General features: G+C 45.5%; 2 protein-coding genes across 6 annotated transcripts; one reads left to right on the top strand and one right to left on the bottom strand.

The window, feature by feature from the left end:
- Positions 1 to 110: 110 nt before the first annotated feature.
- On the top strand, positions 111 to 16,847 carry LOC105697656 (myosin heavy chain 95F). Of its 3 annotated transcripts, none has more exons than XM_012421170.2 (21): positions 111 to 149; positions 9,305 to 9,495; positions 9,571 to 9,644; positions 9,964 to 10,093; positions 10,175 to 10,339; positions 10,717 to 11,129; positions 11,340 to 11,599; positions 11,677 to 11,834; positions 11,938 to 12,102; positions 12,184 to 12,407; positions 12,508 to 12,699; positions 12,771 to 12,995; positions 13,112 to 13,319; positions 13,396 to 13,637; positions 13,715 to 14,026; positions 14,194 to 14,333; positions 14,484 to 14,531; positions 15,128 to 15,248; positions 15,436 to 15,553; positions 15,658 to 15,870; positions 15,954 to 16,847. In XM_012421170.2, the coding sequence occupies exons 2-21, from the start codon at positions 9,315 to 9,317 to the stop codon at positions 16,112 to 16,114; spliced, it is 3,750 nt and encodes a 1,249-aa protein (XP_012276593.1). In that variant the 5' UTR covers positions 111 to 149; positions 9,305 to 9,314; the 3' UTR covers positions 16,115 to 16,847. The 3 variants fall into 3 exon arrangements, with proteins under 3 accessions (XP_012276593.1, XP_012276592.1, XP_023288058.1); XM_012421169.2 differs by having other exon boundaries at positions 15,655 to 15,870; XM_023432290.1 differs by lacking the exon at positions 14,484 to 14,531 and having other exon boundaries at positions 15,655 to 15,870.
- A 106-nt stretch (positions 16,848 to 16,953) lies between these two features.
- LOC105697657 (BTB/POZ domain-containing protein 17) lies at positions 16,954 to 20,402 on the bottom strand. Of its 3 annotated transcripts, XM_012421174.1 has the most exons (5): positions 20,291 to 20,400; positions 20,212 to 20,215; positions 19,819 to 20,085; positions 19,563 to 19,703; positions 16,954 to 19,480 (listed from the first exon to the last, which is right to left on the bottom strand). In XM_012421174.1, the coding sequence occupies exons 3-5, from the start codon at positions 19,915 to 19,917 to the stop codon at positions 18,161 to 18,163; spliced, it is 1,560 nt and encodes a 519-aa protein (XP_012276597.1). In that variant the 5' UTR covers positions 19,918 to 20,085; positions 20,212 to 20,215; positions 20,291 to 20,400; the 3' UTR covers positions 16,954 to 18,160. The 3 variants fall into 3 exon arrangements, with proteins under 3 accessions (XP_012276597.1, XP_012276595.1, XP_012276598.1); XM_012421172.1 differs by having other exon boundaries at positions 20,180 to 20,402; XM_012421175.1 differs by having other exon boundaries at positions 19,819 to 20,009; positions 20,212 to 20,402.
- Between the last annotated feature and the right edge of the window lie 263 nt (positions 20,403 to 20,665).

Raw genomic sequence — 20,665 nt, 5'->3', positions numbered from 1 at the left:
GGTAGACGCGCCAGGTGCGACGGCTCGGTGTCCGCGTGGCAATCCCGGAAACACCCGAACGTAGCCGAAGTCTTACGAAGCGCACCAACCGAGCGCCAGTTACGCGTCGACCCTCGTGCCGTGCGTTTCGCCGCTTCCGCCTCTAACGGGTGAGTGATCGATTTCCCCTAATATACCCCCTCGCCCAATTTCTCAATCTCCTTGAAACACTTCGTTCTCAAGTTTCCGCGTATTCCAACGAGATTCGAAAACGCCCTTTGTCACCGCGGGAAAATTTGGCAAATAGTTGCGATAACGAGACCGCGTTCTCGCATTATCAGCGAAGCGACCGAAAGAGATATCTATAAGGCCGATTGTATTTACTCGGTGCCAGGAGAACACCTTCAATAACATCTGATGCGATGAGACTTATTCGTGTATTTCCCGAATTGGAAATTTTTACCGAGAATGGAAACGCTGTCAATATGTTTAGTTTGGCGAAAATATATCGGAAAATAATTCGACTGAAACGTGGACTAAATTAAGATTAAATTAATTAGTAAATTTTTAAGAACTCTCATGGGCCGATCGTATTTTTTATTTATTTATTTTTTGAAATAACTTTTGTACTGAGAGAATAAATTATCACTTAGTTGGTTTGGGTTTAGTTCTTCATTCTTTTAAGTACGTCATTATCGAGAAATTACGGTGAGGCCTTCAAGATGTATCCCGTTTTCTTTGTTTTCGTTTTTCAACATCTCTCGGAAGTCATGGTAGTATTAGAATGTTAAGCGAAGCATCACTTCGACCGGTTATGAGAAAGACGTTATTTAACTGTAATTACGTAGTTACTGCGCTACTTCACTCCAATCATAAAACAAGGTTGTAATTAGACGACACTATAAACGTGTAATTAATAAGCACATAATGACAGTAGTTTACTAGTTGGTTGAGAGAGAGTTGATATTAATTTCTAGCAAACCCTTAAAAACATTGGTAATAACGCGTGCAATTGGAATAGTAATTAAACCGTATCTGTGCATTCCTAGTCGGGCAAATACTTCTTCAGTGATAAAAAAAGAATTCGGTACCTTTGATACTTTCCCAAAATGTAAATTCCACAGACCGTTAACGAGAAATTGTCGCTAAAATTAATTACCCCAGAATTAAATTCTTAATCTCAATCTCAGTCTCACCTATCACGATCTCAATTAGACACTCAGCTATGACATGCAGCAAGTAACCGCGTAATACGGTTTAATAACTGGAGGATGCAAATAACTTGATATCAAATCACAATAAATATTGCAAGCGACCGCAACAACGAAATCCGATTATTCAACTTTCAATTAAAAAGCAAATGCATTAATTTGCGCGACGATTATCGCAAAAATGATCTCCAAATAATCAGTATCATTTCTGAACGCCACGAATCTATAGCTATCAACCTCACGATCGATTACCCGTTCGATGACGAATTTACCTTGGGCAACTCAACTAGCCCGATACATTTGCTCTCGCGACATAAATGTCAGTGTACACGCACTCACGAACAATTTTAATATCGGACTTTTCCTGGCATTTCAAAGCGATAAGCCAGGGCAATTAACCACGACGTATCAATTTCTGTACCTTAGCTACTCTCATAACCAACCATAATTAATTTCATCGCTTCGGTACTTGGAAAAAAAAATGGAACATTACTTCGTCGTCTATTCGCCTCTCGCTCGCAGCCGTCAACTCGCTCTTTCCGTGCAATTACCAAATGCTCCAATTTAATCGACCTAGTTCGGCGATTATACCCGCGCCGATAGCTATAGGGATTCGGTAATATAACGAATATCAGGGGCATTTTCTCGGAATGCATTTCCCGGGGACTGCAGCAATTCTCGTCACGAGATCAGCTGACGCATCCGTGACCCGCGCCATGGCGAATTCGAACCCGAGGACGGGTCGCCGATGCACTTAGCTCGAATCGGGCATTTATCCTCGTAACCTCGTAACGCGAGCCTCGGTGCTGACTCGCAAATAGATAGTTGTACCGTGACCGATGCAAAAAAATCTTTTTACGCTGATGCACCGCGCTCTCCTTTCCTCCATATAAGGTGTCCGCTCTTGACGAGGGAACGCGCGAGCGAGGGAACACGCGATGCCTCGACGTATATTCGCGGGATCGCGAAACGCGACTAGCCAATGAAAACTGCCCTGATTACGAGTAACGAGCGACTAACTCGAGCCTGCTCCAAACGAAGGTAGACGTCAGGACGTTTGCCACTTTGTTGCGCTCGTGCAACGCGGCCGAAGAAGCGGGGCGCTCGGTAATAAATTTGAATATCAAAGAAGAATCGTATACAGGATGTAGAGATTTTCTGCACGATTTTCTTTTACTCCGTTCTTTTAGAGGAAATCTATTACATTTATTTTACGTAACGTATAGGTAGGAATATATTATTTCTCGGGCGAATCGTCTACTCCCCGAAATACGTGATCAAGGATCTCGAGCTCGCCCGTCTCCCGGCCGTTTCTCTTTGATAAAGACGATTAAATTTATACGATTTCTGATTAGATAAGTGCACCGAGAGGCAGTGTAGAGTCCCTTGTGCCTTTAACTGGCCGATTAGTCGAAAGCACCGCGCTGGAATTTTTTCTGATAATCGCTCACGTCTCGAACGCAACCTGCAATTGCGAGTTCTCTGGGAGATCTACTTTTTTTTTTCTTGCACCTTGAAAATCCAAGAATTAGATACTGGTGCAAAGACTCGGCAGTGTCACATTAATTTTGACTGGATGAGAATTATTAGATCGCATGCGCACCCCGATAATAAATTGTTTTACGTGTACGGTGACGCCAACCTATTTTCTTTGCGGTAATTGTACAAATCGGCGCGATTGTCTGGCGGAGTCTAGGAGTATACGCAGGACAGAGCGAGGCTTGAGAGATATAAGTCAAGGAACAATGAGACGAATGCGGAAGGGAGAGAACGCATGCTTGTATGCGTGAGTCGGCAATGTCAGTCTCTGCTGTCTAGCGACTCGCCTTCAGATTTAACGACTCGCTGTCCTTTTAGAGTCTTCAATCGAAGTGGAACGATTCGCGTGGGTAGATACCCGGAGGATGATGAGACTCCGCCGAGATCGCTTCCCGCTGATTGTTTCTCCGCCATTGTCTTTTTGCTCCGTTCATTGAACGATCGCAGGAAGCAACGAGTGTCCCTCCTTTCATGATTTTTTCTATTTTTTCTTTCTTTTTTTTTCGAGAGCGGAAACGCTACATCGACCTGCCCTATCAGCTGATCCGCCTTCCGGCTGCTCGATCTCCTCGTTATCTACTAAATACTCACGAAAGTATTAAATTAATTTCTCCATCGGTATGAAAATATTGACACTCGGTTTTTTTTTCTTTTTTACCACAATTCTCTTTAGAGCTCACCGGTTCATCGTTCTTCAAATGCCGTGCATCTGTGTCTCCTCTCGCCGCGTTTCCAGAATATTAACCTCCACTCTTGGCGAACAATGGGCGACCCTCGTTTTGTTAGCCCTTCTTCCGGTTTTTCACTGATTTTACGAGGGACATTATTAACATTTTGTGAGCCGCTTCCTCCCGGAAGCGAGCGCCGCGGGTGAGTTGGCTCGCCGGAAGCGGACGTGCACTTTCAGCCATTGTTGGGCCAAACGATACAAATTTCTCCCTGCATGGCAGGAATTGGAAACCGGAAATTATCACGTCTGTGTGGACACGCGCGTATTTCATACTCTATGGAAGCACTCGGTGTCAAATAGTAATGACGACGAATCCAAAAATAATTTCTTCCTGTTGTACCAGTTTCCTAGGAATTCTCGTAATTCTTTAGCAATGCTTCCAACTACTCGTACGGCATTGTTGGAAATCAGGTCTCCTCGATTTTCGTCCGCTCGTGGGAAGTGAAAACGGAATCGGGAGCTTATGGAAAGTTTCCTGGCGAGCGGAAACGGAATCAGCCGGTTCCACTCAAAGAAAAGTCTCGGCTGTGAGCTCTCACCCACCTCGTGTGGCGAAATCGCACTCTCGATTTCGATTCCAGCCATTGTCCGCGCAACAAAGGCTACCGATCCGGCACACGAGGCTCGAGCCGTGAGAGTTTCCTTTTGATTCTCCCCTGAAGAGTCCTCGGTAAACGAGGACGGAGAGGCACCTCTTTCTCTCTCGTCTCTTTTCCTCGCCTTGAAATCGCCGACAATTATTACCGACAATTACCTAGTCGAAATCGAGGAATCTCCACGTTGGGACACGATCAAGAAGTACCTGGGATAAAAGACATTGTCGCCGTTGCTTAAACGAGAACGACACTTTCCACTGTGACGATAAGCGATACAATTGTCATCTAGGAAGTTAGATTCGTTATCCTAATTCGTACGCGTGAAAACGCGTTACGTAGAATTAATAAAAAATAATCATCCACCTGAGTCGTTCCCTTCATACCCGTGAAATATAATGTTATATGATTAATTCGTGGAGAAATGAGTTTCTCGCCGAAATGATCCGAATTTAGTGTCTAGAATTATTTAAATTTCGTGGGAGGGGGGCCCGCGAAACTCGGAATTATTTCACGCTTCCCGGGTTAGTATAAATCAGGGTGATAAGCGTGTCGATTCGTACTTGCGATTTTTTGCTTATGTAAGTACAGCGAAATAATTACCGTAGGAACAGAAATTAATTTCTTGCCGAAACAATCCGAATCTCGTGCAGAAATGATTTAAATTTAGGAGCTTAAATGAATTAAATCATTTTTTATAGATGGGTCGGAAAGATTCGAAATTATTTCACCCTTCTCAGGACAGTATTAGTCACGGTGCAGAGCGTGTCGATTCGCATTTGGGATTTTTCGCTTGCATAAATGCGGATAAATAATTATTGTATTGGCTGAAGTGAATTCTTTTTCTTTTTTACCGGAAAACTCCGAATTTCGCGTAGGAATGATTTAAGTTTAGGAATTATAAATCGATTAAACAATCTTTCCCGGGAGGGCCCGCAAAAGTAGGAGTTATTTCACGCTCTCCAAAACGGTGAGTCAGAGCGCTAAGTGCGCGCGGTTCGCACTTGGGATTTTTCGCTTGCATAAGTGCAGATAAATAATTATCGTAGCAGCGCCGACAGAACCGGGAGACTTTCTGCCGGTCGTCTCGGTCTCCGGGTGAAACCCAAGCTCGCCTCCGACTCGAGTCCACCTTGCGTTGCACCGAGCTCGCGTTAGATGCACACCTAGAGAGCGAACCTATGAACAACGCGGTGGAAACTTTTGCAGACCTATGCAGACTTATGCACCGAGCCCATCCCACGCCCTCGTGGAGTTCGTTTAATGTCTCGTGCCAATGACAAGCTGGATGACGGGCGCGATCGTTGGGCGAAGGTCGCTTCAATTGAGAGATCCGCCCCGGTGGGCTCACCTTGGATGCACATGCATCTGCGAGCGTGCACCGGAGATAAAGCATTGAAGAACAAAAAAGACATTCTTTTTTCTTTTTTTTTTTTCATTGTACATTTATTTTCCCGGGCGATACATATGAGAATCTTGTACGACGGCGTTGAATATTTACTCGGCGACGATGTTCCCAGGACTCCAATCTGCGACACCCACGTGTTAGCGATGAGTAAGCCAACTCAAACCGTATCGGCGTTATCAGGCCTGGATGATCTACGTGGCGCCATTTTGACTTCTCTCGTCGGCAAGATAAATCCACGACTCTCCTTTGTTAGCACCTGGAAGAGATCGTTCCTACTGGGAAAATACTAATTTCATAATCTGGGGATTAATGCGCGAGGATTGCGATCGATAAGGGGACTAATAATCTCCAGGGAGGAGTAAATGCCGTGCTTGAGTCATTTGGAATGACTGGAGGTAGATAGAAGTCATTTTCGGAGCAATTTCTTCCGTCTCCTTTCTCCTCGGAGGCGAAGCCTGACCTTTCGCGCTCAATTGCGAAAGTTTTCCAGAAAGAGATGTCAGAAGACGCGAGTCAATTTTCCGACCGATTTCTTCGTCCGAGAGTCTCTTCCCTCCCCTTGGGGAGATTCTGCCGTCTTTCCCGAAGACTCGGGGTCGTCGGCCGCGCTCGCGGAGGTCTCGGCAAGGCAGCGCTAATCGGCAAATAAATCCGTTGTCGGGACTCTAGGGGCATCGTTGTCGCGACACCGCGCCGGGAAAGTCCTGATCGACTCCCTCGACAAGGTCGAGGTCGGCGAAGTTCCCGCGACTTCCCCCAGGGCGTTACGTGGTGCGTAATACGCACCGAAGAGGCGTGACTACTTGCGCCGACGAAGTAAATGGCCGGGCCGGGTTCGGTGACCGTAACCGAGAGGCAGCATGTAACGCCACAAATCCCCCGTCACTTTCGCCCGAAGAAACGGGTCCCTGGAAAGTCAAAACCGTCATCGAGGATCGGGCCCGAGGAGGGTTACGTCACCAAAGTCGCCGGCTTTAACGGTGCGTGACGTCCGGAGATATCCCCGTTATGGGAGTTCCAGTTCGTCTAGTTTTGCATCCCCGAGAAAACATAAAATGGAACCGCTTCCTCCTTTCCCTATTTTCCCCTGTTTTATCCTGTTTCATCCTCTTTCTCCTATTTATCCTGTTCTTCGAAAAAAGAAAAAATTTACTTACGGTGTCCCCTGCCGCCATTCTTCGCGACTGCGCGGGGGAGACTGATCTACCCTAACCTCTTCTATCCCGCATCCCCCTCCGCCGCGGCCTTGGCCCCCCGGGGAGCCCTTGACCCCGAAGCGGAACCAGGAGATTTGTCACTTCCTTGGAGCCGGACCACTGATTGGCCGCTGATTGGCTGCGCGGCGCGCGTGCGCGCGCCGACCCGCGTCTCCTGGATCGCGTGTGAACGGCACCTGCGCGGCCCCTCACTCGGTCCCGCGCGGCCCCGGGGTGCGCACGGCGGGGGCGCGGTGCGCATCATGGGTGCGCACCGCGCCCTTTGTCCAGGGTCGAGGCGGGCCCGATTCCGCTGGCGGACTCGACGCTGGGCATCGGACCGATTCGGGGCCCGCCATCCAGCTTCGAGCCGCGTCGGCACGCGTGCCGTGACAGATTGCCGGCTCCGTTACGGCACTTTGCCACTCCATAATAAGGGAAGGATGTTCCGCCGAGACTCCACAACTATCTCGCCAATGTACATATGATAATCCGGAGGAAACAGAAATTACTACACTTTTGATGTATGCGATAAGGTATATATCCGTACCTTGGGAAAAGTCACTCGGCGGGGTTGGGCAATCGTGCCTGGGACTTCGAGGAACAATGGCCTTAAGGAACTGCAAAATGATACGCCTGGGCACGGGGGTGTACCGTAATGGGGTTATGCTCGTGAATTATGCTCCTGGGTGTGAACTTGAATTCTTCGAGGCGAGGGAGGGATTTTCCGGAAGTCTCGAGAGAGTGGGAACGGTTGGGAAGGATTTATGGCTTGTTGCTTGAAGAAGAAACCGCAACGTGGAATTGCCGCAGGGAAATCCTGCGGTGATGGTACCGAATCTTAGAGTCGAGTAACTGCAACTGATTGTTGACTGGCATGTGGGACACGGGATGCATCGCGATGCTGGAACTGGAACAAAGCTTGTACGGTATTCTGGCATTAGAGCGATGTCTGGGATCGCGTCGTCCTGGGCCGACGTCGGAGGCTTTTCGAGGGACCTCTCCCTCTTCTCTCCTCGTCCGCGGCTCCGGGCACAAGAACGCCAGAGACCGTCGTGCAGCAGCTGGCCGTTACAGCTACTCGAGAGAAAAGGGTGAACGAACCGAAAGATTCGTTTCTTCTCCTCGGGAATCGCGAGGCGCCAAATTACTCCTGGCGGCTTTACCGTTACGGCCTCATCTGCCGGAGAAAAGCGACTTAGATCTAAATCGAGGAAAGAATTTCACTGAAGATGTTCACCGAATTCGTGACTGTAAGGAAAAAGGAAAGACAATTAGCCGATGACTCTGCCAGGACACATATCGAGACCCGATAGAGCCGAAAGGAATTTCTCCATTTTATTTCGAGAGGGCATTCACTCGGGAAATCATGAATCTCAATACTCGGGATCACATGGAAATCAGCTGAAAATCGCTAGGGAAATCACCAAAACATTGGCACTATTTTATAGCCGACCGTCACTTGTTACCGAATCGCATTGTTGTTTGGCATATGAAATTAATGGCAATCGGTTCTCAAGGAAGCGAATCGTCTTCACGAATTTCCGAGTGAATGGCCCCTAGAAAATCTCCAGTTTTTAATTTACGGGATTCGGGAAATGTCCTCGATCGTTTTATAGAAGAGGACTGATGCTAATGGAACGTACAAGAAACGCTGGGCGACATTTAGAATGGCATTTGCAAGAAAAAATCGAGGGCGCACGACATTTCGATTCGTCGCGTTCCAGTGGGTCTTGCGTAAGGTCTGGTTACGACCGAGATCGTCGACCTAGTGTTCACGGAATGAGATCGTACGATCGGTATCGAAACAACGGGCTGTATGGTCTGGTATCTATTGCCCGATGTTCAGGGAACAACGGGGAAATTCAACCGCGGGGTCCTGACAGCGACCTAACGTCCTGACAGGGCCACTGTACTAGAAGAAACGGGTTATCCGCGGTGACCAAGTTTATGGTCGCGTTTGACTAGATCGTCCGAGAGACTGGTCTCCCTTCTGCGACTGTATTTCTTGCAGAACGCTCGACTTCTCCGGGAATTAACGATCCCTTCTAATTTCCATATAATGACCGAAATTCCGAAATTCCTTGGAACGGATACCCTTCGGTAGGTGTAGAGGTACCGCCATCGGTGTTCGTAATGAAAATAATTGCATCGATTGGAAGATAGATTTTGGCGAAACCGTTTCAAGGGATGGTCGACAAGATCTGGAAAAGCGATCGAACGAATCGTTTGGCCCTCCGAATAATGTGTCTTCAATGTCTTCGCGAGGCGGTCTTCTCTGAACTCGTGCGAAGCTCCATCGACCGGCGGGGCACTTTTATAGCTTCGTTGTCAATAACGCGTCCTATGCCTATTCCTAAGGCTTAAGCTAAACTGAATGAGGATTTGTTAATGCGGCGAGCATAAATGAACTTTTTTCGGCCTCTCGAAATCCCGGGAGTTATGCAACTATCTCCGCTCAAGGCTGCCTTTCGCTCGAGATTTTATTATCCCGTTTCTCCGCCTAGAAAAAGAGCGGTATATCTTTATATCTTGTACGTGTATGCAACTCGGTTATAGCTACGTATCTTTTTTTTATCAGAGGAGTCAACGTTCCGTTAGAAATTATATAGGTGTATTTTAGGAGTGAAGGTGATCGATCTTTTCAGGGAAGACGCGATGGAGAACCAACAAGTATGGGTCCGCGACCCTCAGGAAGGTTTCATCATTGGGAAATTCGCCGACATGGTGGACGGGGATGCTCTGATTGTTCCTCTGGACCCAAAGTACCCCCAACGCACTTGCCCCCTCGACGAGGTCTATCCTGCGGGGGAGTACACCAAAGACGTGGAAGACAATTGTAAGCGAGACGCATCAGTTGCCTGAATATCCCTGGAAAAATTATTAACCCCGGACTGTTAATTTCCCGTCGTAGGTGCGCTAATGTACCTGAATGAGGCGACCCTTCTAAACAACGTACGCGCCCGCTACTTCAAGGACAGAATATATGTAAGTTGTTAAAAGTCGAGGTATAGTTGAGCCGTAGAACGTTTTGCTCGTCTCGCATCGGGAATTCGTTTCCACTCAAAGTCTTACGTTTTCTGGATCGAATAAAGAAGGATTACCGGTCTCGGGTCGGCTTCGTTCTTTCATCTTGACGAGGGATGACATTAAGTAACCGAGTACGTACGGAAGGAGAGAGTAAACATTACGATTGCACTCTTACTGGATGAATTTATTTTGCGAGTACTCGATGTTATACCTCTCTGGGCATATTTTCTACGTTACAGACAATTGCTGGTTACTGATTGATCTAATCGATTTTCAGACTTACGTCGCCAACATCCTCATAGCTGTGAATCCTTACTGCGAGGTCAAGGATCTGTATTCCCCTCGCACGATCAAGGCTTACCAGGGGAAATCTCTCGGAGAGACACCTCCGCACGTTTTCGCCATCGGTGAGGCCGCAATTTCTCTTTCAACCGGCGATAAAGTTCTGCTCGATTGACGGACTGACTGTTACGATTGTTATTACACAGCGGACAAGGCTTTCAGGGACATGAAGGTCCTGAAGCAGTCGCAGAGCATCATCGTTTCTGGGGAATCCGGTGCCGGGAAGACCGAGTCGACCAAGTATTTATTGCGGTACCTCTGCGATTTATGGGGATCCACGGCAGGCCCGATCGAACAGAAGATCCTCGATGGTACGACTCGTTACATCTGTCTTACGATTGATCTCAGGTCGAACGTGAACGGAGAGATTTATCGGCAGGGTCCTGAAAATTATGCACGAAGTTAGTCAGTGTTACCGTAACGAAAAAGACATACGTGATCGCTGATAGTTTAATTCAATTTTAAAGGGAGGAAGAGTCACCGCGTTAACAGAATTTTAATACCAAACCACAAAATTGGTAAAACGTAACTTAACGCGTATTTGTCCTGCAGCGTACCGAAGATGAATATTTATAGCGACTCTCTAGACACGTGCATAGGTTTCATCCCTCTGTTAACAATTATTGTTATTTAATTCATCATTTTAGGGACCTGTAGGTCCATCTAATCGATGATAATCACTTTACAGCTAACCCCGTGCTGGAGGCCTTCGGAAATGCCAAAACGAAGCGGAATAACAACAGTTCTCGTTTCGGGAAATTCATGGAGGTGCACTTTGACGCAAAGTGCCAGGTTGTCGGAGGCTACATCTCGCATTACCTTCTGGAGAAGTCCAGAGTGTGTCTGCAGAGTCCTGACGAGAGGAACTACCACGTATTCTACATGATGTGCGCCGGGGCACCGCCGGAGCTGCGAGCGAAGCTCGGCATCACGAAGCCGGATGACTTCAATTACTTGAAGAATGGCTGTACCCAGTATTTTTGTAACGCAACCTCCGAGAAGAAGCTAAACGATGCCCAGAAGAGTCGGGAGCAAGTGACAATCGGCAGTCTTCATGACCCCATCCTTGACGACGTGGAAGGCTTCAACGCCATCGATCAGGTACCGATTATATAAATATTCTGAAACATTGACATCAATTAATTCAATTTATAAACTCTGATATTTGACTCGCCGCGCTGGACTACCGTTGTTTCCCGCAGGAAAAAGCAACGGTAATGAGTTGTGTTAATTAAAATAGTTAGACTAGTGTTTTTAGAGTGAACTTTTACCATTAAGGGGGTCTTTTACTTGACCTGCAATTATTCCTAGGCATTAACTCGTCTCGGGCTTTCGGATTCTGAGCGCATGGAGATTTACACGATGGTAGCTGCCGTTCTTCATCTCGGTAACATCACCTTCGAGGACAATCCCGAGGACACTAAAGGTGGATCCAGATTGACGGCGAGCTCTTCCAAGGCTCTGACGATGTCGGCCAGATTGCTCGGGGTCGATCCTGAAGAGTTGAGGCAGGCTTTGGTATCCAAGGTCATGCAAACCAGTCGCGGTGGAATTAAGGGAACTGTAATCATGTTAGTCTCCTTTAAGAACGTATCTCCGGTCATATACCGATATCAATGATTAATGAAAATTCATATTCATTACTCAGGGTACCTCTTAAGGTCTACGAGGCGAACAATGCCAGGGATGCTCTAGCAAAGGCTATTTACAGCAAGCTCTTCGATCATATCGTCGCTCGCATCAATAAGAGCATCCCCTTCCAGGCATCGAGTTACTATATCGGAGTGCTCGATATAGCCGGATTTGGTAAATGCAAATTCCTGTGAAAAAAAAAAAAAAAAGAAAAATTCAATACTTCGTTAAACACTGAATTGGAAGTAACGTTCACTCCCGTACCTGACTTTTTCAGAATACTTTAAGGTGAACAGCTTCGAGCAATTCTGCATAAATTACTGCAACGAGAAGCTGCAGCAATTCTTCAATGAGAGGATCCTCAAGTACGAGCAGGACCTCTACGCCAGGGAATCCTTGAACGTGCCTAAAATCTCATACGTTGACAACCAGGATTGCATCGGTTAGGATTTCTATTAACGCGGTTGAACGTGAAACCTGCATTTCAATTATTCTAAGACGAGTCGATGATGAATTTTTTTAGATCTCATTGAAGCAAAGAATATTGGAATCTTCAGCCTACTGGACGAAGAGTCGAAACTTCCTACTCACAGTTTCGCGCACTTCACCAGTGAAGTTCATAGAGCTTGGAATGGTCACTTTAGAATTAGCTTGCCGCGTTCTTCTCGTCTGAAAGCACATAGGGAACTCAGAGACGACGAAGGCTTCGTTATCAGACATTATGCTGGTGGAGTTTGCTATCAGACTGTACGTTAATTCCGTTGCTTTCCTTCGCATTAAACATCTCACGGTAAAATTTATCCTTATCGTTCACTTTCGACTGAATATAATTATATGCAATTATTAGAACCAATTTGTGGAGAAGAACAACGATGCTCTGCATGGATCCCTGGAGGCTCTGATCCAGGAGAGCAGCAACAAGTTCCTGAGGACCCAATTTGCCACGCAATCTTGTCAAAAAGGAAAACTGGCTTTTATAAGTGTTGGTAGCAAGTTTAAGAGCCAATTGGGCGAGCTTATGGACAAGTTGAAGAGCAACGTGAGTTTAAATATATTACCTTTCTGTTATGAATAATCGAAAAAATGTACATCAAACGATTCTTGACGCAGGGAACAAACTTCGTTCGTTGTATCAAGCCTAACAATGAGATGGTGGCTCATCGATTCGATGGTAATAGCATCCTTGGCCAATTACGTTGTTCAGGAATGACTTCCGTTTTGGAACTTATGGAACATGGATACCCAAGTCGAGTTCCGTTCCAGGAGCTGTACAATATGTACAAATCTTATTTACCACCTGAACTAGCCAAGTTGGAGCCCAGATTTTTCTGCGAGGTAAAACTCAGTTTACATTAATTAAAAAAAAAAACATATGTATTTATTTCACTGTACAAAGCGCTCCTTTGGTGTTTGAATAATGTTCTAATAATGACGGTGCCTCTTGCTTCCAGGCATTATTGCACAGCCTCAAACTGAACAAAAAGGACTTTAAATTTGGTATTACCAGAGTCTTCTTCAAGCCTGGTAAATTTGCAGAATTTGATAAAATTATGAAGTCCGATCCAGAGAACTTAAAGAAGCTTGTAGCCAATGTTAAGAAATGGCTTTTGAAATCCAGATGGAACAAGATGCAATTCTGCGCGTTGTCTGTCATTAAGTGTAAGTGGACCATACAAAGCGGAAGGATATTATGCTTCCTATTAATATTCTTAATGTATAACCGATTTTGTTACAGTAAAAAACAAGATTATCTACCGACGTCATCATCTAATTGTCATTCAAAAGACTGCACGCATGTACATCGCTAAGAAACAACACCAACCGCGAATCAAGGGCATAGTGAAGATTAGAACCCTTAAAAATCAACTTATAAGGTTGCAAGAAATTTCAAATCAGTTGAAAAGTGCCAGAGAAAAGAGTGTAAACGAAGTTAAGAAACTACAGTCTGAATTGGAACAAGCAATTCAGAAAATCAAGGTGCCTCTCAATCCATTGTTGCCGTTCTCTTACCACGTCCGTGCGATATTTAATTCACGTAATTTTCTCAATTGTAGAACAACCCGCGAATAAAGTCCCAAGAGATCGACACGATGTACAACAAGCTTGTGGAAGCCGTCAATCGCCAGATGGGAACCCTTCAAGACATGGTAAAGCAACAAAAGATAGCCGAAGAGCAAGAACGACTGAAAAAGATACAATGTGAGCTGGAAACGGAAAAAAGAAGAAAGGAGGATGAGGAGCGGAAGAAAAGGGAAGACGAAGACAACAGAAGAAAGAAAGCAGACATCGAGTCGCGAAGAAAAGCCGAAGAGGAACAGAGGTTGCGACAGGAGGAAGAAGACAAAAAGACCGCCGCGGCTCTTCAAGTATGCCCATTCCCTATCAACTTCATCTTTCCTATCACGCTTACATGATGTATCTGGAATTTCTTTTAATATCTTTGCATGATCCCTTCCCCCTTGTTTGAGACGACACGAGGAGCAGCGTAAAGTACATTTTCTTATAACATATAATATAAAAATATCTTCCCAAGGCACAATTGGAGAAGGAAGCTGCAGAAGAGAGTCACTATCGAGAACTGCTGGAACAAGAAAGAAGAGACCACGAATTGGCGGTCAGACTTGCTCAGGAGTCGAATGGCCAAGTAGAAGATTCGCCGCCGTTCGTGCGAAGGTACTCTTCATCATCTTTCCTCTATAGAATCCTCTCCTCCTACCCTTCTTCACTTCCGGAGAAGACCGTTCCGAGCTTCTTTCGAGTCGAGGAGGAGAGAAGAAGTGCGAGAGGGTTAAATTAAAACTGAATTTTATTGTAATTGCACAGCGGTTCGGATGTACGGGTACCATCGACGAACAACAACAGGCTCATAAGGTATATCGAAAAGTTATGCAGCAGTTTGGCATGAAACACCTTAACATTCACTAACCAATTTCTCTTCGAGTTTGACTATCTGTGTTCGCGTAGACGAAGAAACCCGGAAACTCTCTATTGACGCGATGCCGTCACGTTCCAATACTTCGGTCAACGTTTGTCCTAATTATCTATCTATCTACGTTTATTCACCTGCATGACTTGTTAACATGTGCGCGAAAATTGGAACGTTCCGTGAACGAAGTTTCTACTTTCCGTGAACGTCGTTAAGAACGGGCTCAGCAAGTCGGATGATAAAAACCTCGGTTCACTGAACTTTTCGAAACTTCCAATTCCACTAATTAACGGAGTACCCGCAATATTTGATTGTTCAAACCAGCATGATTATCGGTGTAGAGTGCATGGCTTTCATAATATTCGGAGAGTAATCGTCGCAACGGCGACCAACGGATATGTCTTCTTGGATTCGGTGGCCCCATTTTTCATTACAGATCGTCCCGGCTCTAACAACGAAGCGTGATTTTTAATGTTTAATGGGCAAACGACCCTAGGAATTAACGGTACAAATTAAATTTAATGCCTCTTCCCCCGTTCAGATCGGAGCAGGTTCGCAATCATCAGGCCGCGATGTCAAATAAGAAGTACGACCTCTCGAAGTGGAAATACTCGGAGCTTCGGGATGCAATAAACACATCCTGTGACATCGAGCTTCTCGAGGTACTCTAAAGCTCTATAAACCGATCGATCAAATCATTACAATCCCTCAGCAAGGTGCATCTTTATTTAACCCGATGCTTAAACTCCTTAAAGTTGAAAACTGCATAAGCAGTTAAGAGTCTTCAATTTCAAGCGCAAGGATATTCCATTGTAATTAGACTATCGGGATAAAATCCTTTAAATTCAGGCTTGCCGACACGAGTTCCATCGTCGATTGAAGGTGTACCACGCGTGGAAGGCGAGGAACCGCAAAAGGACCACCATGGATGAAAACGAACGTGCTCCGAAATCTATCATGGAGGCAGGTAGGCATCTGAAAGTACAGAAGATGTCTTATCGAAGAAAATTCCCATACGCTAGCCGGCCTTGAATTTGATTACGACTAATGGGTGCACGTGTTTCGCAGCAGCCAAGACACCTCATACTCCGATAAAAAGTCCGATCGTTGAGTCGTCTCAAAGATACTTCCGAATCCCGTTCGTACGCCCAGCAGCTTCTGGTCAGCCGGAAGGTCCCAATGGTGGTGGTAAAAGGGGCTGGTGGTATGCCCATTTCGATGGGCAATACGTTGCCAGGCAAATGGAGCTTCATCCTGACAAGCCACCGATTCTTCTAGTTGCCGGTTAATACGAATAGAATTACATCTAGTGTCCCCGCATTCGCGTTTCGATCTACCTCACGACGTGGACGCAATTCTTTTTCCAGGTATAGACGACATGCAAATGTGCGAGCTAAGCTTAACCGAGACTGGACTAACGAGAAAACGTGGCGCAGAGATTTTGGAGCACGAGTTCAACCGCGAATGGGAACGCCATGGTGGCAAGCCATACATGACCCCAAGTGACCGTCGAGCTCGCGCGAAATGAAGATGACTGCCAGGGTTAGTCGTTCGCGTCCACGACATTCGCGCGAATGTCAAAAGACAGAGTATAATTAGTCTCCAAGCCGAGACACGCCGGGGTTCCCGAGGAACCGGGAAGAAAGGAGAGCACGGACAATAACGCATTTCGCCTGGAAGAGAGACTAGAAGGCCCTACTTCCGGGAACGGATTTCCTCAAGAGGAAGGCCACTTCCCGGAGTAAATCGGGAGGTCTTCGGAATTTCGGCCGCTTATTGCATAACGGTTACATATCATTACCGGGACTCTTTACCACTGCTGGGGCTACGTAAGTCGTTCGTATTAGGAAGCGTTCCTCTCCGAGGTGTGATAAGAAAAAGAAGAAATATTCCCCCGAAAGTGCCTTATATCTAAGCATTCCTCGACAAGGTGTTCGCGTCGAGCTCGTGTCCTTGTTGGGACGCTATGGAGCATTCCTCGCAAATAATAGCCCGTTCGGATAGACAGAGATCCTCCTTCCGGGCCTTTATTTGCCGCGAGTAAAATAAAGTCAGTCCCCAGGATTTCGGGAAACACCGTTCGGTTTATTCGGCACTGGATGTCCACGTCACCGTTTCCCTAAGTACAACTCAAGTTATGCAAGCAATCTGCGTCCTTAACTCGGCATTAACCAAACGACGCATCTACGCTGTTTACACCTTATATAGGCAGGCTAATATATGTTAATAAAAAGAAGATGAAAATAAAATAGCGCACAGTTCTTGCGATACGTTTTCAAGGTATGCGCCGAGGTACTGTCAAAGTATCCGCGCATAATTATATCGATACAAAGCCGCAAGATCTCAACGTATCACAGTTAAACAAAGTCACGCAGCATGCTCGTTTATTGTACTTCATACGCTTGGTTCCTCGATCGGAGATTAAGCGGTCCGATTGACGTCGCGTTATGTTCCACGGCGAATGACGATTTGCTCCTTGACCGATCGCAATCGCTTATACTCGGATTAAGGAACGGAGCTCGACGTCAGTCATCGTATCCAATTGATCATTCCTCGGAATCATCCGTTTCCTCGCCTTCGTCGGTTAACTTATCACAAATGGCGACACTTTACCGCGGGTATATGGAACTATCAAAAATTTATCTCTTTATGAAAAACTCCTTTTCTATCTTCCTTGACGGTTCTAGCTACGAAGTTACTTATATTATCGAGACGACTGTCATATCGGATAAACATAGACGCATTATCTTCCCGATGACACGATTAGAGATAAGGGTATATCCAATAGTACATTAAAACGCAATGGACCACTCGGTGAATGTAAGGTGCAACGACGGACGAACATTGTTCTTAGCTTATGGTGAAGGAGACTTCATGTAGTTAAGTAATTTGTGCACGAGAATGCACGAAACTTTAACACTAGCCAATGGCGAAATTCAATCGACAAACGCACTTCTTACTTTCATATTGACGTGGTCTTACAATTGTCACGCTTACATTCCCGGCGGTTTCGAGCGAACCGTATTTCTATTAAAGAAAACTCGCATAGTAGAAATCTTGTTCCTGACAAGACTAAAAAAAAAAAATGAGAAATCCAGATTGGCCAAAACATCTTCCAGCAGTCCAGGAAACTAACGGTCGCGGTGAACAGAAAGTGACTTAAATAAACATTTCTTTCGAGTTGATAAGACGACTTAAAGTTCACTTACATTTCAATGGAAAAGAAAAATCAGATATGCAGAGCAACTCAACGGAATTGAGTTTTCCTAGTGATTCCAGTTTGATTGTAACATCTTTCAGGAGGCTTGTTAAATTCCCTCGATTTACTTTTACCAAACGGAAGAGTTAGGAGCTTGCTCGTACAAAATGTGAACCCTGCTTAAAAATCCTGTTACAAGGCAATTAACTGTGAGAGATGACCTTTTTTTGGCAACCGGTAACAGCAGTCCTCCAAGGTGTTCCTCGTTCGACGATGTATCGCTTCATATCGCGGAAAACATCTCTCATTGCCTATCACGTGTTCGGTCCTTTGATCGTGGCCATCTCTTATTTCTTAGGCGGGATAATCTAGAAATCAAAATGACGATTCGGAGGGGATGCTTGAATACAAAGGTGAACAGTTAGCCGGGGAGATGACGATGTGCATCTTGAGCATATCTTTCTTGGGGCCAACTAGGAAGGGCGAAGCCGCCGGAGGTCCTTGGTGATCTTTGGAAACAGCAGCCTGCTGCGGATTTAGTTCCTCGAAGGGTAGAAGGCCGTCTAAGTTGAGAATGCGCTCCCTGTTGCTAAACCTGTGCACGACCTCGATGACTCTAGCGATGTGCTCGACCCCATCCTGGAGTCCGTAGAATAAAACGCCGACCTTTACTCTCATGTCTTCGTGGCCATCCGAGGGTGGTTCTTTGCACGTCAGGGAGAGTCTGACCGAACGTATGACGTGCTCCGGTACCTCAAGGGTACCTTCCCACACGATGAGGAAACATTTCTTGAACCAAACACCCTTTGGGTATATATCAACGACCCATTCACAGGCCCGGTCGCCTGCATAATCCGCCAAATAGGAGTGGCTCGAAAAGACGAGCGTCCTGGTGTGATAGGAGGGTAAACTGTGAAAATTCTCGATGGTGAGCAAGGAGCTGCAAGTGTCCACTGTGTAAAGCCTCGGCTCGAACAGCGAAGCTCCGTCTTCCTCGGTTCTGATCACCTCTTGCACCCGATCCTGTTGACCCGAGTGAAACGACATCCCTATAGCCATTCGTTCCACAAAGAACTCTTTATACTTCTTAGTGAGTGGTGAGAGGAGTAACTCTGCCAACTGTCTAGGAGACATCATGGGAAATCTAACCGGAGACATGACTGCCACTACCAGCTGTTCCAAGGTTGCTTCGAGCTCCGAAGGTGACAATCGAGACTTCAGTCGATTCGCCTGATGATTCAACCAGGATTCTAGACATTCGTACAAGGTCATCTCATCCTTTACCACCAGACCACTTTGGTGGACCAATGCCACAAGAACGTCCAATTCAAAATTTCCAAAATCGGCGGTTTTTGCGACGAGTTCCAAGTTCCATTTGATAAAGTTTTGGCATGATCTGGTAATATCGTGGTGCCCACAATTAGATGTGTACTCGAGCCATGAGACTAATGTACCATGTGTTGCAGCTACAGCGATGTGACTTTGCATATAGTCCAGGCATAGTGATATTAAATCCTTAACATTGTACTTGTCGGCTAATGACAGGATCGGTAATACCACGCCATAGCTGATCCTTATTTGACCTGTATAGAAGTAACGCAGGAATTCGCTAAATATGGGTACACACTGTGGAGTTTCTTTTAGCATCACCCTGCTTTCTTGAGATTCGGTCCATTGAGGACTCATTAACATAACCTGTGCAAAAAGGAACAAATGATTTTTATCGGAAAAGCTGTTGTTATGCAATGACGACTCTAATCTCTCTTTAATATTTTACCTGGAAAACATCGCTAGAAGCACATAGTATAAGACGATGTGCGGGATATTCTACTCCATCCACTACCAGACAAATATCATTCATAAGACGCTCTGCATATAGAGTTGCTATTTTCAATAGGACTGTCTTGGAGTTATCTACCTGATAATAAAAAAAAACATATCCAACTTAAAACGATTATATATTATGATTTATTATGATAGCGAGGCTTCAATCAAGCAATCTTTGCATAAGTTTAAGAGTTCTTTACATGTACCTCTATGGAATCTGATGCTTCAGAAGCATTGCTAGAACTCGGGTGGTTATTAAATTCCTTTTCTTTTGTATTCCCGTCCATCTCTAAATTGCCTGTCATCCACCTAAATGTACGACATAACAACTGGACATATTTTCGGGACGTGATCGAGACTTTATCGTCTTTGAGACATCGATATTTATGCTTTCAACCTGTGAAATTAGGGCTTGGTAACCAGATGATATTGCATCCTACGTCAACTGTATCAATCGCAATATTAAATACAACCTGAAAATAAGAGAATAACGTAAAACTCATATATTATAATTGAACTTAAATGGAAAATGTATCTTATTTTACAGGAATAAAATAAAATGCATACCTAACAGCGGTTTACAAAGCATGAAAACTAACCTTTCTGCCAACAAAAACGATTCAATTACAACACTAGGAAGGAACAATATTATTAACCACACATGACAACTTCAGACACCTCACGATTATTAAACAAGTATCGCTGAAGACAAATCCGTTTACATAGACGAAATCAGAAACTATCAACTGCCAACCAGCGAAACGTCAACCCTCAAACCTTCTCGACATTGTTCGGGAACGACAGGTCTAGAAATACATTTTTACATCAGGGGGTCTATTCAGAGATGAGTTGGGAGATTGCTCACGGAAGGGATCGTGCGATCGCATCCTGTGCTGCCCTCTGGTTTCGTACGTTAGCTTTCACTGTTTTTTGCCGCCAAGGGCGGCGCAATGAATTTCTGATATTGAGCTCGCGCACTCGCGATAACGGTACCATCTACCAGTGACCGTTGGCGGCTCACGTACTCGTGACGGTAATACCATGCGGCAGTTG

The sequence above is a fragment of the Orussus abietinus genome, unplaced genomic scaffold, assembly GCF_000612105.2.
Source record: "Orussus abietinus isolate OABI.00-Male unplaced genomic scaffold, Oabi_2.0 scaffold64, whole genome shotgun sequence".
Lineage (NCBI taxonomy): Eukaryota > Metazoa > Arthropoda > Insecta > Hymenoptera > Orussidae > Orussus > Orussus abietinus.
This window is presented reverse-complemented; position numbering and strand designations above follow the sequence as displayed.

What these genes read in the sequence shown, in the direction of transcription:
- LOC105697656 (XM_012421169.2), top strand. Translation starts at nt 9,315, where the DNA reads ATGGAGAACCAACAAGTATGGGTCCGCGACCCTCAGGAAGGTTTCATC. An exon ending in TCCGCACGTTTTCGCCATCG is followed by an intron (nt 10,094 to 10,174) that starts GTGAGGCCGCAA and finishes GTTATTACACAG; the next exon opens with CGGACAAGGCTTTCAGGGAC. An exon ending in AACAACAACAGGCTCATAAG is followed by an intron (nt 14,532 to 15,127) that starts GTATATCGAAAA and finishes TCCCCCGTTCAG; the next exon opens with ATCGGAGCAGGTTCGCAATC.
- LOC105697657 (XM_012421172.1), bottom strand. Translation starts at nt 19,917, where the DNA reads ATGACAGGCAATTTAGAGATGGACGGGAATACAAAAGAAAAGGAATTT. An exon ending in AAGCATCAGATTCCATAGAG is followed by an intron (nt 19,704 to 19,818) that starts GTACATGTAAAG and finishes TTTTATTATCAG; the next exon opens with GTAGATAACTCCAAGACAGT. An exon ending in CTTCTAGCGATGTTTTCCAG is followed by an intron (nt 19,481 to 19,562) that starts GTAAAATATTAA and finishes CTTTTTGCACAG; the next exon opens with GTTATGTTAATGAGTCCTCA.